The sequence below is a fragment of the Glarea lozoyensis genome (genome assembly GCF_000409485.1).
Source record: "Glarea lozoyensis ATCC 20868 chromosome Unknown GLAREA5, whole genome shotgun sequence".
Lineage (NCBI taxonomy): Eukaryota > Fungi > Ascomycota > Leotiomycetes > Helotiales > Helotiaceae > Glarea > Glarea lozoyensis.
In genome coordinates, this window is record NW_007361000.1 from 1,687,032 (window position 1) to 1,703,342 (window position 16,311).

Sequence of the window (16,311 nt, forward strand, 5' to 3'; positions counted from 1 at the left end):
TCATTGGGTGGTTGTGGTTAAGCGAGGAGGATTAGGGGTGCGTTGTGTGCGATGAGATGGGGAGGTGATTGGTCGTTGGGTGATTAGGTAAGTTTCTCAGGGAGGAGGATGTTTCGAGGTGGGTGAGGGAGGATTGGATGGATGTTTCGTGAAGATGAGATCAGCTGGTGGTTTGAGTTTTGTAATTTTGTTTTATCGGATAAGCGGAGCCATTGGAGATTGGCTGAAACTACACTTCGTCGTTGGCGAATTCGGGCGTGGAAGTATTGAGAAATTGATTAAGTGTTCTCATAATATACATACGGATAACATACACCTATCAAATCTATCTGCGACCCTCAAATCCTCTCGCCGCATCATTCTGCAGTTCCATATAGGCCGACCTTTCCGAATCCAGACCTTTCAACTCAGACGCCTTACCTTGTGTTCCACGTCCAATTCCGAACTTATTTCGCAACGACCCAAATACAGAAGGCATTTTCGACACTACAACTGGGCCAGGATGTACGACTATGAAACACAAAGTTGCTAGAATCATAGGTACTGCTTCTAGGACATAAAGGTATACTTCTTTTCCGACAAGATTGTTCGTTTCTCCCTCTTTTCCCGCTGTAAATTGCACAAGACGAAAGATAATACGGATCTATATCATAGTTTAGCATTTCACTGGGCAGATTGTGGACAGTACTTACAGTAATAAATCCCAAGCTCGCATAAACTGCGCAGAGTAATTTCTTCCATCGTCCCTTTTCTTCAACAATAACATTCCTGTCGATCACACCCATCTCTGTATGAAATTTGATACAAAGACCAACAAAGAGCACGATGAAGAACTGTTGGATTCCAATACCTCCCATGTAAATGTGTATCCCCTTCAATTGTTTTTCCGTAGAGTCAGTAGGAGAAGCCCAGGATCCACCGGTGAGTTGGATTGCGAAAGCAAGGATATCGAGGCAGACGAAGATAAGTGAGAGATGATGTGCGCGAATTCCTAGGAGTTTTTGGGCTGGGTGAAAGGTTTGGAGAAGTCGCGCTAGTGTGATATAGGAGTGCGCGTTTATCACTGAATTTTGTTAGCGGGATTTGAGAAGAGACGAGAGTATCTTACGCAACGGTGCTAGAAGGATAAAGAGTTGTGATACCAGTACTATTCCGGAGCTTTGTTGGTGCTTGGTCGAAATAGTGCGAAATAGGAAAGCCAGAACCTCCCATATTGAACCCAGAACAAGGACCCAGCAGTATGTCTGTTGTCCAAACACATCAGCATACGATAAAAAGCTCCCAGATTACAATTTTACTTACAGCTTTCCATTTAGCAGCGAGGAAAATATGCACACCAGTCAGAATCCCGAAGATGACGGTGGTAGCTATAGCAGCGGAAAAACTAGGATAGTACGCAAAATTTGAACCGCATGTTCCTGGTGGGACATAGCCATTCTTGTCGGGAACGATAGTCTGGATGCAAGTAGGTATAGCCAAGGTAATCGTCTCTGCTGGGCGCGTGAAGTATGCATTCGTCTCTCCCGGAAGTGTGATAAATTGTGTCCCAATGAAGTCTCCAGTTGGTAAAGGTGTAGACGATGTTGTGGATAACTCATCGCGGTGGACAAGCGTAGGAACGGGCGTTTTGGATGGAAGAGGGACAATTGCTGAGGCGCCTGCGGTTGCAATTGCCAACACAAGGAGGCCGTTGAGCTGCATTTCTGTTGTCTGAGGATCGTGGGAAAACGGGAAATATTAAAACGAATTGTGTACACAAGCCCCCAGTAAATTGGGAGATGTCAATTGAAATGACCGACTAAAAGCTTTTCAAGTCTAGAACGAAAGAAAACGGATTAAACAATGAAAGTTAAATCTGGAAGTTATGGCTCATAACTGAAGACTTTGGCAGCTTGTCTTATTATAAGCAAAACTTGGCCCTGGTTGTGGGACAACCTCTGCTTCACAGCCCCAGACAGATAATGCGAAAGCTCAACCGGGTCAAAAATATGTATTAGTTTTTGAATGACTAAGAGATGAAATGAGGACCCAGACATTTGAATGGCCCACGCGGGTTCTGACCAACGATTTCGCGTTTTTGGCCGCGTTTTCGAAAGTTACTGCGACACTTGCTGAGTTGAAGCTATTGATGTTCGAAACGACCGAGAATGCGAGTCGACCAATCAAATTACGGATACTGCGGATTATGTAACATCTAATCACCATCTCACTTACCTCGGCCACCGTAGGGACTCCAATTGCGCTGGGCCTTATTTCGTACAATAATGATATGTCTTGGAAGTTTCTGATGATGGTATTGTATGGAAATTGCCGAGCATGCTATTTGTTAAGGATGTGGAAAGTTTATCCCTTACGGATTCACATCGTCAGTGCCAGATATTGGTAACACATGATATATTCTTACCCAATCGAGGATTTGCATCTCCTTTCTTATTCCAGCTTAGAATCTTTTGTAACTTCATGACTTGTGTTCTCAGATGTCTCTTTGCTTTCCAGTTGGGAAATATGAAGCAAGTGTTCAACGTTGATACGCGGCCCTTTGAACCACTTCCTGGCGTCTACTGCGTAAAACATCATGGCAAGAAACATCGAGCCACCGTAAATTAGACACGAGTAGTTCATGTTGAGCCGATCCAAATCACTTCCCGTAGTTGCTGGGAAGCACAGAACCGGGATCATGAGAAGCACAAAAGAGCATGCCACTATTCCGATGGGTTTAGAGAAACGGCCTAAATGCCATGGCCCTTCATCAGAATTAGCGATTGTACAACAGGAAGCTTGTCTGTCGAATTATTAGATCGGCTTACCTGGTCTAAACTTGTCACCAGCTACAAGTAATTTTAAAGCAATCGGTGTGATGAAAGCTGTATATTGAGCAATGGCACCAATACTAAAGACTGCGCCAATTGCAATAGGACTGGCAAACATGAGAAGTCCCAGAAGAGCACCAATTAATTGGCAGAACCAGACCGCGTTGACAGGAGACTTGGTGCGCTTGTTGACCATCTTAAGCCATCGAGAGAATGGGAGGGCGTCGTCTCGGGAGTAAGCGAAAGTCACACGGGAAGCACTGATGGTAATACTAAAAGTTGATGAATCATTAGCTCAAGCCGTATTTTCTAGAACAATAATTCGAATTACTTACCCAGTGCCAACGAAAAACTGAGCAATGATGTTCAGTGAAAACATAGCAAGTCCGGCTCTGGGGCCGAGTACTTGTAAGCATAAGCTGCCCTGTTACTGATCAGCTTGAGCTTGCCTAAATCTATGAGCAGACTTACCATCGGCTGGCCGTATGGGCCTGCGACAACATCCATCACATCATTCACGGTATATGCGATCACTAAAATGATTGCCCAACCAAGATAAAGACCGAACTGTCCCGTCATGACGATAGCTCGGGGACTCGCGATATTTGCGTTTGAGCATTCTTCTGATAGGTGAAATGGCGCACTTTCAAGAAGTCAGCATTTCTCTAGTAATGCCTTTTATGATAACTTACTCGTATCCAGACATGGTCCACTAGAAGAAGTCAGCATTACTTGCCGCATCTATACCGAATAACAAAATCGACTATAAAAGGGAGATAACTCACGATCACAGACAGGAAGCCCATAAGAAACGAAAAGCCGGTAGGCCACTCTGTACCGTTGACAATTCCTTTTGAAGTCCAAACTTGCTCATTTGAGTTGAATGGATGAATAGAACCTGCTGTCATCCATATAATGAAGACGAAAACCACGATCACATTGAAGATAGCGCCCACGAAATTCATCCTTCCGAGAAATTTTGTGGAATTCATCGACAAACAACCTTCAAAGATCAAAAGACCTAGAAGCGTGAGATATACGTGCCAAGTTTCTACCTGGTAGTTTGGGTTCCCGATTTGTGCGGCGGTTAGAATCATGGCTGCAAGCGCATAATTAACTGAGCAAGGGCCTGTCACAAGTCCCAAGAAGTTTGACCACCCAGTCACCTGTATTGGTCAACGACTGTATGGGAATGGGTTCTAGAGCACAAACCCAGGAAAAGAAAGGGCCCCATCCATCGGGTGCAAGTACAGCTGAAGCGTAGTACAGACCTCCAGCGGTAGGCATACTCGAGCAAAGTTCAGCCATTGCTAGCACAACGAATTGTATCAAGATACCAGCGGCGACCCATCCCCATACCGACCCGGCTATACCACTATATCCAAGATTGTAACCCAGTGTCGACGCGACAGAAGGAAGAAGCCCAAGAATGGAAAATGATACTGAGAACGAGGACCAAATAGAAAAGTCTCGCTTGAACTCTTGTTTGTAACCTAATGCGTAAAGAACTTCCTCGTCGCTATCAGCAACATGATCGATAACGGCATGATCACCCGTCTTCTGGAATATCGAAGTGACATGAAGCTTCGACTCATCGATAACGTGATTTGCTTTCGAAGACATGAATGCAGGATAAGAAGCTATACTCTCACAAAGATAGCTTGTAGATGAAAATTCTCAAACGAAGAAGCACAAGTAGAGCAGTCGCCAACACTTAAATTGTCGTGGAACCAACATCTCATTCGTGGTACTGCTCCAGACATGGTGCCTGCCTATCAACCACACCAAAATTAGCTCAATCGATGCTATCAAATGGCATCCCTGAATCCCCGCATGTCTGCGCTGCAGTACCCCAATCGATGCACAAGTAAGCACAAAGTCGTGTGTTGCAACTCATTAGCGACGTGGTATCCTACCTATCTCATCGATGTACGCTGCAGCGTTATCTCTCCAACAATTCCAGGCCGGTAGATTTGGTGGCTGTATCATGATAAGTCGGCTGTGAAGTACCTAGAACAGAGCCGCTCGTTGCGATCGAGGTGCGGATAGACGCGACGGCCAGCTGTTGAACAAAACATTGGAATGAAAATCTGAAAACTTCGAGCAGAAGTATATTTAGACTTCGATTAAGACAATCATAATATCGATAGAAGAGACATAAGGTGGCAAGCAAGGATATATGGATGTTGCTGACAAGTATGCGAGAAGGAACCTGGAAATCTATCGGCGCTCCGTTTGGAAGGGGTCCAAATATTGTCACGTTTTGCGCAACACAGTCATGTGACTTCGCATATGTCTAGAGGTTTGTCTTAAGTTTCGAGCTTTGTAAACGCTCAATTGATTTGTCTGTACCGTGAATCACATTGATAAAGAGGAAATTCCGTTCGGATTAAATGTCGGGATTAAATGTCGAGCACAATCGCTCACAACTTACCGGCCTCATAGATCGACTCAAGAGTACTCTTTTACGAAAACAAGTTCCCATACCATAAAATTAATTCAGATCTAACCTAAAATAGTATTTTGGATATGAAAAATGATCTCTTTGTGAGATGTGCGCTAATATCTAATCACCATTAAAGAGCCCAAACTCCTAGTAAATGCAAATGTTCCCTGGACGCCAACCAACAGCGTAACAATCCTTTCAAGGAGTTGCACATTCTTCAGCGTTGTACTTCGCGAAGATACTGGTGGACAAGTCACCCTTAAGTCCGGTGACAGCGCGCCTGCGGAAGAAGACTCTCTTCCCCCATTTCCAAGCCTCGCACCCACCAATAAAAATAATTCCACAGACAACAACCACGCCCCATTCCCAAGAGATACCCGTATGCTTGAAAACGACACGGTTCAACCCTGGAATATAGACAATTGGAAAGATAGTAACGAATCCGAAAATGACAGCCCAGAAGAGGAACTTATTGGCCCAAATATCGCGAGCCCATTGCGTGTAAATGTATGGAGAATCTGGTTTCATGCGGAAGAACGACCGGCGCATGTCAATCATTTGCCAGGCGAGAAAAAGAGAAAACCAAGTCATGCAGACAAAGGTAGTTGCTCGAGCTCGGAATACGGTTTCGCAGCCTTCGAATGAGTCGTTGCAGCCAGTGCTGAGATTGCCGTCACCAAATCCGAACATGACGACTGAAAAAGACGCAAGACATAGAGCCGCCATGAGTAATCCATATACTAACATGTCGACCATTACCTCCATGGTAAAAACGCCAGCTTTAAGTGACTGTGGCGGACGGTCCATGATACCAGCTACAGCTCGTTCGAATCCGAGACCCATATCTGGTGCTCCGGAAGTGACCATGATAACCCACATGATCTCGACGGGCGAAAGAGGGAAGACGGAGAGACCGCTTTCATCCTTGAAGGCAAGACCGATCAAGAGAGTACAAGCTTGGGCAATGTTTTGACCTAGAAGATGAAGGATGAATTTCTGGATATTGTCAAACATCCGACGACCTTCCTCGACGGCATTGAGAATAGAAGCAAAGTTATCATCGGTAAGAACGATGTCGGAGGCGTCCTTAGCAACATCTGAACCTGCTTGTCCCATTGCAATACCAACATCAGCACGCTTTAGTGATGGAGAGTCGTTGACACCATCACCTGTCATGGCAGCGAAGCAATTTCGGCGATGGAGAGCATCAATCATGCGGACCTTTGTCGCAGGCGAACAACGTGCTATAACTAGTGGTAAAACAGGGAGATCGTCGATTTGGTCATCGGAGAGCTTATCAAATTGACTAGCAGTCATGACCATTGCATCAGCCATCGGCTTCGACAAGCTAGAAGAGTTTGGTGGCAGAATCCCAACTTGGGCTGCAATTGCTCGAGCAGTACCCGGATGGTCACCTGTCAGCATGTGAACAGAAATTCCGGCCTGGTGGCACTCTCGTACAGCTCCCTCGGATTCAGGTCGAGGTGGATCATATAAACCGACAAGACCTCGGAAAGTGAGTTGTTGTTCGACCTCATTTCGGTCTTGTTGTTCGTTTTTACCAGAAGCTCCGTCCCATTTCCTGCTCGCAAGAGCAAGGACTCGAAGTCCCTGCGCCGCCAAGGCTTCCATATTGGCGAGGATTTCTTGTTCATACTCCTCAGTCATATCCTCAGGTTCTGCAGTACTCGATTTCTTCACATTTACGCAAGAGCCGAGGATACGCTCTACCGCGCCTTTAGTAAAGACCATGACGTTGTCATCCGTGTTCGATTTGAAAATGACACTCATTTTCTTCACATCGGAATCAAATGGAAACTCCGCAACCTGCTCCCACTGTGGCGAGTCACCAGCTGTAAACTTCTCCCTTCCCCAATCGAAACGAGAGGCAAAAACTTGGATCGCAATTTCAGTCGGATCTCCCCGAGCTTTCCAACCGTCGTCTGCCTTATGAATATGTGCCAGATTAGCCAGGGAGGCGATGTTGAGAAAGTCTTTCATTTCGTTGTTGTCGTTTAGTAATTCATCTGCAGACTGCGCCTTTTCATCCCCTGTTTCTTGCTTTTCCGCTGAAGCATTCTGGTCCTTTGGAGGCGTCGCGGTATGGGACAAGTCGGCACTGGTAGGATCGAATGGGTCATTGCTGGAGCCCACTGAGTATGTACCACGTGCAGGTATCCAAGCCTTTTTGACCACCATTTTACCTTGGGTAAGCGTCCCTGTCTTGTCTGAGCAAATATCTAGATATTGTTAGCACATGTCGGATGAACTTTGTCTTCTGCAGGGGCACATACCGGTGACAGCGCCTAGCGCCTCAAGGGAGTCCAATTTACGGACAACAACATTACGCTGAACCATGCGTTTCGTTCCAGCGGCCATTGTAATAGTAAGAACAACTATCAGCGAGGCTGGAATCATCGATAAACCAGTGGCAACAGCGTAAATGATAATCTCTCTATCCTGCGAGAATTCGTTGGCACCTAAGACGATAATTGCGCATACGACTGCAATTCCAAAGAGTAAAATTGCCAATTTGGACAATTTACGTTGTAGAGGTGTGCCGACGTTGACTCCTAAGAACATTCCCACGAAGTCGCCTGCGGTTTTACCCCACGCTTCCAGATATCGGTGTGGTTTGGCGGAACCATCTGGCTTGCGCTTGACTTCTCTTGTTTTCTTACCGCTTGCACGGAGAGCCGCTGCGATAGAACCGATCTCAGTCTTCATTCCCGTCGCAAATACTGCTCCTCTACCTCGACCCTTGGTAACAGTGGAAGAACTGAAAGCGATATTCAAACGGTCGCCTGGTCCGGTATCCTGCTCGTAAACACCGTTGGCCTCCTTTTGTACTGGTAGTGACTCTCCAGTAAGAAGTGCCTCGTCCGTTTCGAAATTCATGACTTCCAGTAATCTGCCTCAACGTCAGAAGATATCCAGGACAACAACAAAATTGAACAGATTTGCAGAAGAAACATCGGTATATATCCACGCCATGATACCCAGAGGTACTAAACAGTGGGGGTTTATAACCTGAAACCAGAGACACAAAAAATCAAAAGAATAGCAACATACCGAATGTCTGCTGGGACAACGTCCCCAGTCTTTAATTCCACGATATCTCCAGGGACAAGATGAGCTGTAGCGACAGTTTCGTTCTTGCCGTCTCTGATAGCACTCGCAGTTGGAGAGCTTAAGGAGCGTAAAGAGTCTAAGGTTTTCTCTGCGTTGAATTCTTGGAAGAACCCGACAACGACGTTGAGAATGATAACAGCGCATACAACACCACCTTCGATGTAGGAACCAATACCAAAACTGACTGCCATTGCCATTAAGAGGACCTTGAATCTTGTTAGCTTCATTGATAGAGTACGATAGGGTGTGAAGAATAATTACCAGCATCATTGCATTTGCAACTTGTTTGAGGAGAATCTTGGCTGGTTGAACTCCAGGTCCTTCGTCAAGGGAGTTGTCGCCATATTGCTCGAGTCTAGTTTTAGCCTCTGCGGACGTAAGTCCGTCCTCGACATTGACAGCAAGTTCTTCAATGAATTTATTTGAAGGTAAAGCATGTGGAGGTAAGGAAAGCGGCTTGTTGGCTTGACCAGACACATGGGTCTCGGACTCATCTGACTTCTTCTTGGGTGACATATTGAAAGAAGAAATGTGTTATAGATGAAGAGTTCTTTAACTGAACCGGAGGGGAGGGGGGAAGCTTAATTCTTTTGTACTCCCTAACCCAACAGAAACGGACTAATAATGGGAAAATAATGGACAACGTCGCTGGAGTTTATCGCTTGGCATAAGGATGGAAGAGCTGGGCGAGAATTGGCAATAGCTATCACCATACGTCATGAGCGATCTTGAGACCGAGAAACAAAGGGTTGAAGAGCTTCAATCTGTTTAATTGGAGTAGCCATTAACCCCTCCATAACGTGAACCGACGGACGAGACCTCCAAGTGCCGTCAATTCACGGCCAAGCGTGCTAGAATTGTTCGATGCTCTTGGCCCACGGTCAACTCTGGTACGGGTGGCAACATGATCGAGTAGCTGCCTCAGTGGTCCAGATGATGAAAATAGCAGCTTTTAAGCATAGTAAGGGCTGGAACTACTGGTTCACATGATGGTTTAAGCAGCAACCAAGAAAATGGTGTTGAGGACGTCGGGAGCTGGCTGTCGCGGCGCCCTTGGGAAAAATGGGACGATGATCACGTGCCGGTCTGGCAGGAAGTCTGGGGAAAGCACCCCGCACGTGCTAGAAGCCGAGCCCTGCCAAGCAGTCAGCTTTTCGGAACGCATTGGCAATGTCACTGCTGACTCAGACAAACGCTCTGGAAGGGCAATTTCATTGGCCCTCGTCTTACCGGTATCCCGCTGCCACGGCGGACCCGCCTCTCCCAAGACCGACCATACTCGGTCCCTCCACAACAACAAAACCACCGTCCCTCCTTCGTTGCACTCTGCATATTTTATTCCACATCTTCTTGGCCTAGACGGATATCGTGCCGAGTTCGAAGAAACATCCAAAGACTTGAGTATGTTGGAAGAGATATTTGACCGGGTTGCCACTCATTAAGTTGCAGTTGCAGGAAGGTATGCTATAGTTGCGCCGGCGTTCCCGGGATCTTTTCTAATGGTATTCAGGTCTTAAAGAGATGGCGGCTGGAGAAAGCAACGAGCAGGGGAGCAGGAGCTACAGTCTCCTCCAGCAACATGAGCACCCGGACGATCCAATCGATGATCTGGAGCAGTCCCGATTGCTACCAATGGACGACCTCTCCGACGATGGTTCTCCCCCAACCCCACGCTTCCTGCAAGATCAGAGCTCTTATAAACATTGGAGATGGATTCCAGTACCAATTCGAAGGGTGTCAAAGTCGGCCTTGAGGTGGGCGAGAGGCCCGGAGCCACCCCATATTCATACCATTTCCCCGTTGCTACCAATTGTTCAAGAACTACCAATTCGAATATTGGATAGATATATACCAAAACGCAGGCATAGAATCTTGCTTTTGATTGCTTACTATTTTCTCTGGATCTTGACCTTTGCATTGGTTATGCGTGGAAGTACTACGGCTACCGAGATCGAAGGATGGGGGACTCCAGGAAACATCGGGTGCACAACAACGTACTGGGTGCCTGGAAACGGTTGCGGATTGAATGGAAACGACTGTAGGCCATTCAACGGAGGCGGCTTTGCATTCAGGTGCCCTGCCGAGTGCGCAAGTACATGGGTTTTGAACAATCGTGCGGTTGGCGACCAAGAAATCGTGTATCAACCTTTGGTCATTGGGGGTCCTTCCGAAAATGCATCGGCGCCGTATTATAGAAGCGATTCTTTCATTTGTGGCTCCGCGATCCATGCTGGAATTATCGACAACAGCCAAGGTGGATGTGGTATAGTCGCACTTACGGGAGAACGCAACAGCTTCTTAAGCTCAAACCGTAACGGCATAAAGAGCATCGGATTCGATGCTTCTTTTCCTTCCTCCTTTACATTCCACTCTGGCTCTACGTGCGAAGCAAAAGATCCGCGCTGGTCGCTCCTCTTCGTTTCATTGACATTTACTATACTGTTATCACTATTTACAACATCGCCGGGGTTATATTTCTTCAGTATATTTATCGGCCTCTTTGCGCATGTCGGACTTGCCTCGGATCCGCCAATGACTGGTTCAACTGCCGCCATTGTATCGAATTTGTTGGGCAAATTCCTTCCAGCTGCATTCATCGCTTTTGTAATATATCGTTATATGGGAGTACAAAGAGCGCTTGTTGGTCTTACGGCACAAATTGAGAAGACTATTTTCTGGTTAGGAGGATGTTGGGTTGGTGCTCTGTCTAATTATACGTTTGAATGGATCCCAATTCAACGTCTAAATGCGCACGACATCAACCAGCAACCGGGCGCCAAATTGGCCTTGGCTCTCATTATACTTTTTTTAGTATCAGTTGTCGTCAGCCAAATATTCTTCTTTCGGCGTGAGGGACGTCTGATTCGCTATCTTGGAATTTATGGACTCTTTATCGGTGCTATTCTGGTATCACTAACACTTCCTGGCCTTAGCCTTCGAATTCATCACTACATTCTCGCCCTTCTTTTTCTACCAGGGACAAGCATGCAAACGCGCCCATCACTTCTTTACCAAGGTATCTTGCTGGGTCTGTTCATCAATGGAATCGCGAGATGGGGATTTGATCCAGTCCTCCAGACGCCAGCTGCGCTTCAAGGAGACGCTCCCCATAATTCGAAGCTCCCTACTGTTACGCAGCCGGCCATAGATTTATCTCCAAATGTTTCTAGTATCTCATTTTCCTGGATTCCACCGCCGGAGCCTTTTGATGGCATTTCAGTCCTCGTCAATGATGTTGAAAGATTTCGGGGCTATACCGACGAGGGCTTTGTCAGTGACAAGTATTTTGAATGGACGAGAGAGTCATGGAAGGATGAGCCTACCTATTTTCGCTTTGCGTACATGGAGGGCAGTCAGGCTTGGGACTACACTCGTGCGGGTGTTTGGGAGAAGGATGGAAGCTGGACGAAGATGGCGCCAGGGCCCAGTAAACTCAAGACCAGGGCCTTTGAAGAAGAGGTTGACCTGGTGAAGAGAGCTTGGCACAAAATGAGTTGAAACTTGAGTTGTAAACGAAACCATATATCTTGTATATTTATCTAGAGCGGAGGATATGATTTGATGATTTATGAGTTGAGGGTCAAATTTAGATTTGTATATAAAAGCATAGTTGTATATATTTATATTTGGATGCCCCGGACAGAAAACAAATTGCGCAGCGCCCTCGCCAAATATTCGTCATTCCTCTGGCGAATGAGCTTGCACCAACCGGGTAGCACATCCTGCCTAAAGCCTTGATACTTCTAACAAATATCAGATCTTGACTTATTTATCAGTCTCTTTTCTGCCCATCTTCAAGATGAACCGCAGCAACATCGCGCCTCTTCCGCCACCCCCCTATCCTTATTCAAGTCTAGAAACAACAACACCAACAATTCGACTCATTCGTCTTCACCGGTCATCTGGAGGCTTAAACACCGGAACGCTGAGATCCTTCTCATTAGCTCCCTCTGAACGTGTTCCTTTCAAAACACTGTCTTACGTATGGGGCAAGCCAAACTATACTCATCGAATCCTGCTCAACGGCGATACTTTCGAGGTTTTGGAATCACTTTATCCGATTCTGGAATTAATTTGCGATTCGCCGAGCCTGGCTGAGAAATGGTGGTGGATAGACTCTATCTGTATCAATCAGCAGAAGAATCGAGATGCGGTTCATGAACGTGGGTTTCAGGTTGCGCTTATGGGAGATATCTATAATCGCGCCGAAAACACTTTAGGGTGGCTTGGGAATTCTTCGGATGGAGATACGACTAATCAAATGGGTGTAGAGGCGATAAGATTTCTTCGTGTGATGCTAAGAAACAAGAAGAATCTGAATTTGGCAGAAGAGATGTCTTTGATTCCAGAAATAAACGATCGTGCAAAATGGAGAGCTCTTGAGTGGCTATTTCTACGTCCTTGGTGGCGCAGAGTCTGGACGTTGCAATAATTCGTTATATCCCGCAAATTCGACTTCTACTCCGGAACGGAGCACATATCTCGCGCCCATTTCATGGCCGCAATGCATGCTGTATATCTCTGCCGACATATCAATGATACCCTTCTTTCTCTGCAAGCTTGGCAACCGGCGTGGAATCGACGGAGACTGCGGATGTGGTATGCGAACAACAGTGAAATGCCTTTGATAAGCCTGGTGGCTTACGGAAGCGATTCTCAGGCGACGGATCAGAGGGATCGGATTAATGCTTTGCTTGGTTTGGCTAAGGGTCAGACGCTGGGATATGTGCCTGATTATGAATGTGACGTTGGCGTGGCATATGCAAGATTGGTTCGGAGTTTTGTGGAAACACATAGGTCTTTGGGTATTATCTGTTTCACGCACATATTCTTCTCAGAAGCTCGGGCAGTAGAATTAGGTCCAGCCATCCCTTCGTGGGTTTAGGACTGGCAGGTCCAGACAGAAGCTTTTGTCATACCAGTAATGGCAAGTCAGAGTCCTCGAACTCACATTGGAAATTTTCGGCCGGTGGACAAAATTGCAGTTCATGAAGATTCTGTAGCCTACGCTGCGGCAGGGACTTCTCTTCCAGATGTGCAGTTTTCGGAAAATCTAAAGATACTCAAATGCAAAGGTGTGTTTGTAGACTACGTTGATGGCATTGGTGGTCTAATAGTCAACCATCGGAACTGGACTGGAGCGACCGAGAACTCAGATGTTCAAGTGCAAATACATCAGCTCATCAACTCATCATCTCCGTTCAACACTACTCGATACTCAGAAGGGGACTTGAGTTCTGAGAATGCCCTGGCAATCCTAGATGATGTCTCTCGCTGCCTAGTTCTAGATCGTAAAGATCGATATCTCATATCCGCAACACCACCAGGCTTCTTCGGTTCCTCTTTCTTGGACTTATGTCTCACAGCAATGCGACACCCCGAAAATGCCCTTTCAGACTTCCTAAACTGGTTCGAGCTCAATAGGTCGCTCTTGATCTATGGCGACACGTTAGAGAATATATGTCTTGCAGTTGATCCAGCACAACTTGGTGACGTGGATATTCCGACAAGAGATGTATTTCTATCAAGATTCAAAGACACGACAAAGAGCATGACACGAAGATTGGTTACCACGAATACCGGGTACATTGGTATGGGACCCTGTCGAGTCCAAAAGGGAGATAAGATTGTTGTATTACTTGGTTGTAGCATTCCTTTGGTTCTTCGCCCTCGTTCTGAAATCCACTCGTATGAAGTCATTGGGGAGTTTTACCTGCATGAGTTTATGAGCGGAGAGGTTTTGGAGCGGTTTGATGGCCAGAACTCTGAAATTGAGGAGTTTGAACTTTCATGAGGCTTCTGGGATGGTTTTCAAAATCTCATGATTTATGTGAGAACTGGATTCGATTGGTTGAAACTTCAACGTTACAACAAGAGTTGCAGAAGTTTGGGGTGAGTAGTCAAGCAGTGATCCAAAAGTGAAGACCCCTATTCTTAATCAATGTGCAATTATGCTAATTTAAACAGTCTGTTTCCTGATCTAAGCTTAGATCCAAGTTACAACATAATAAACACCATTGGGGCTATCAAGAGGATTGAGGGTCGGAAAAGGAAGTTAAATACCGTCAAGTCCAGCCTGTTAAGAACGGAAGCAATCCACAATCGTGTACAAGGCATTAACAAGATACTTTAATCGCATGTCTACTTTCTAAACTACACAATGAAAAATATCCTCGAAATACTCTTATGACGGAGTAACGATTCCTCTGTCTAATGTAACATATCGCTCATCTCGTTGTGCTAAGGGGGTTCACTTCTCCTTGGTCCCAATTTTGGCCCTTTTTTTCACCACTTCAACCTGCAACCACCTCAATCTTTCCAACTTACTCACACATCCTACTTACACTGGAACCTATATGTGCATAATATACAGTGTCTATACAATCTCGAAAGCCAATAGACGATTAAGTCCCCTCCCGTCGTATTGCGTATTCGTCTAATCTCGCTTAACCGTGTTAACACGGTGTGAATATGGTGTGGGAACGGTGTGGAAACGGTGTTAGAGATGCTAACGGTGTGGAAATGATAAACGGTGTGGACACGGTGTGGGAACGATGTCAGAAAAGTGCGATATGCAACAAAACCACGAATGAGATCGGACGACATCGGTTGTTCTTAGTGCTTTGTTAATATACATAGTAGGCTTGGGTTTATTAACGTACGGTGATTTTGCGAACATGAATAATTTTTTTGGATGGGTCATATTTTGATTTCAATAATTTGCAGATATCTGCTTCGAGGAATTTCTAGGCAATGCTGATTTTTTGTTCTGGCAAAAGCAGATATCTGGTAGGTAAGTGATGGAAAATGGTTCGATTAGAATCAAGAACACTATGGGTTTAATTTGAGCTGATCAGCTATTCAAATGGGTAAGTCTAGCTTGGATGAGACGCTTCAAATTTCAAAAACTTTCTCGACATCAAACTCAATAGCCAAAGGTGTTCCTGCAGCAGCTCGCGCTTCTCGATGCTCGACGGCGACGTTCCCTCCATACTGATTCGAGTAAACACGAACTCCATTACGTTGGAAATCACAGCAAAAGTGAGTGTTTCCAAAGACCCAGGCATCACCCTCACGAAGTTTGGGAATTTCACCATCTAAAAGATCGGTCTGGAAACCACTCCACATATCACCTTTCTTGCCGTCGACATGGGCATTGCTCGTGCCACTCGTACAAGGTGCATGATGTGTCATGATGATGATTTTAAGATGTGGATCTCGTTGTCGAATGTTCGCTACCATATTCTTGAGATATGTGAGAGATTTCTTAAAAACTGCGTTGTTTTTCTCCCCAGACCAACCCTAGATTAGCCAGCCCGGAATACAAGCGTCTAGCTGCATAGCCCGTGGCTGTGATTCCAGTCGCTGCGACCAGAGTGTACAACCTAGAAGAACGACATTGTACCCCTCATCACGGAACTCAAAGTAATCGTTCTCCATCACTACAAGACGACCTTGCATGCTAGGATGTTCTGCCATTCTTCTCATGGCTTTGAGACCGAATGCATGTCCATCAAATATCATTGGGAAGTCTCATTTGAACTCATTGTTTCCAGCGACAAGAAATACCTTTTTGAATATGGTATACTGGAATGCGAGAAATCTTCGATATAGAACCATCTGCTCTGACTTAGTGGCACTACCAATGTCACCCGGAAGCAAAAGGTAGTCTGCTTTGACTGGGATTTCGTATTGGTACGTACGATTTTCTTCTAAATGCAAGTCAGAAATGACCTGAAGCCTCAGAGGCTTACTTGGGGCTGACATACCACTTTGTCCGTTGGTATCCAAGCTTGATATGAAGACAAGAAAAATGACTTGAAAATATGTACACCCTCGAGGAAAAAATGACACGGGATGAGGTGAGAATTTTCACTTTGGAATTCAATGATTATTAAGTGCATTGTAGTACGAGTTGTTTTT

The 16,311-nt window shown here is 45.7% G+C and overlaps 6 protein-coding genes across 6 annotated transcripts; 2 read left to right on the forward strand and 4 right to left on the reverse strand.

Moving 5' to 3' along the window:
• Window positions 1–325: 325 nt before the first annotated feature.
• On the reverse strand, window positions 326–1,701 carry GLAREA_04741 (RTA1-containing protein; the record flags this gene model as incomplete). Its single annotated transcript, XM_008087118.1, has 4 exons — window positions 326–643; window positions 693–1,063; window positions 1,109–1,244; window positions 1,303–1,701. The coding sequence occupies 4 exons, from the start codon at window positions 1,699–1,701 to the stop codon at window positions 326–328; spliced, it is 1,224 nt and encodes a 407-aa protein (XP_008085309.1).
• Window positions 1,702–2,430: 729 nt separating this feature from the next.
• Window positions 2,431–4,433, reverse strand: GLAREA_04742 (uncharacterized protein; the record flags this gene model as incomplete). The annotated part of the gene is made up of 7 exons (XM_008087119.1): window positions 2,431–2,744; window positions 2,808–3,082; window positions 3,146–3,234; window positions 3,282–3,453; window positions 3,503–3,522; window positions 3,596–3,976; window positions 4,023–4,433. The coding sequence occupies 7 exons, from the start codon at window positions 4,431–4,433 to the stop codon at window positions 2,431–2,433; spliced, it is 1,662 nt and encodes a 553-aa protein (XP_008085310.1).
• Window positions 4,434–5,454: 1,021 nt separating this feature from the next.
• Window positions 5,455–8,904, reverse strand: GLAREA_04743 (Calcium ATPase, transmembrane M; the record flags this gene model as incomplete). Its single annotated transcript, XM_008087120.1, has 4 exons — window positions 5,455–7,496; window positions 7,551–8,167; window positions 8,329–8,594; window positions 8,650–8,904. 4 exons carry the CDS (start codon window positions 8,902–8,904, stop codon window positions 5,455–5,457), a joined length of 3,180 nt encoding a protein of 1,059 aa, XP_008085311.1.
• Window positions 8,905–9,401: 497 nt separating this feature from the next.
• On the forward strand, window positions 9,402–12,820 carry GLAREA_04744 (LCCL; the record flags this gene model as incomplete). Its single annotated transcript, XM_008087121.1, has 3 exons — window positions 9,402–9,789; window positions 9,899–11,856; window positions 12,146–12,820. The coding sequence occupies 3 exons, from the start codon at window positions 9,402–9,404 to the stop codon at window positions 12,818–12,820; spliced, it is 3,021 nt and encodes a 1,006-aa protein (XP_008085312.1).
• Window positions 12,821–13,312: 492 nt separating this feature from the next.
• GLAREA_04745 (uncharacterized protein) lies at window positions 13,313–14,182 on the forward strand (the record flags this gene model as incomplete). The annotated part of the gene is made up of 1 exon (XM_008087122.1): window positions 13,313–14,182. The coding sequence occupies one exon, from the start codon at window positions 13,313–13,315 to the stop codon at window positions 14,180–14,182; it is 870 nt and encodes a 289-aa protein (XP_008085313.1).
• Window positions 14,183–15,282: 1,100 nt separating this feature from the next.
• On the reverse strand, window positions 15,283–15,582 carry GLAREA_04746 (uncharacterized protein; the record flags this gene model as incomplete). The annotated part of the gene is made up of 1 exon (XM_008087123.1): window positions 15,283–15,582. One exon carries the CDS (start codon window positions 15,580–15,582, stop codon window positions 15,283–15,285), a length of 300 nt encoding a protein of 99 aa, XP_008085314.1.
• Window positions 15,583–16,311: the final 729 nt, after the last annotated feature.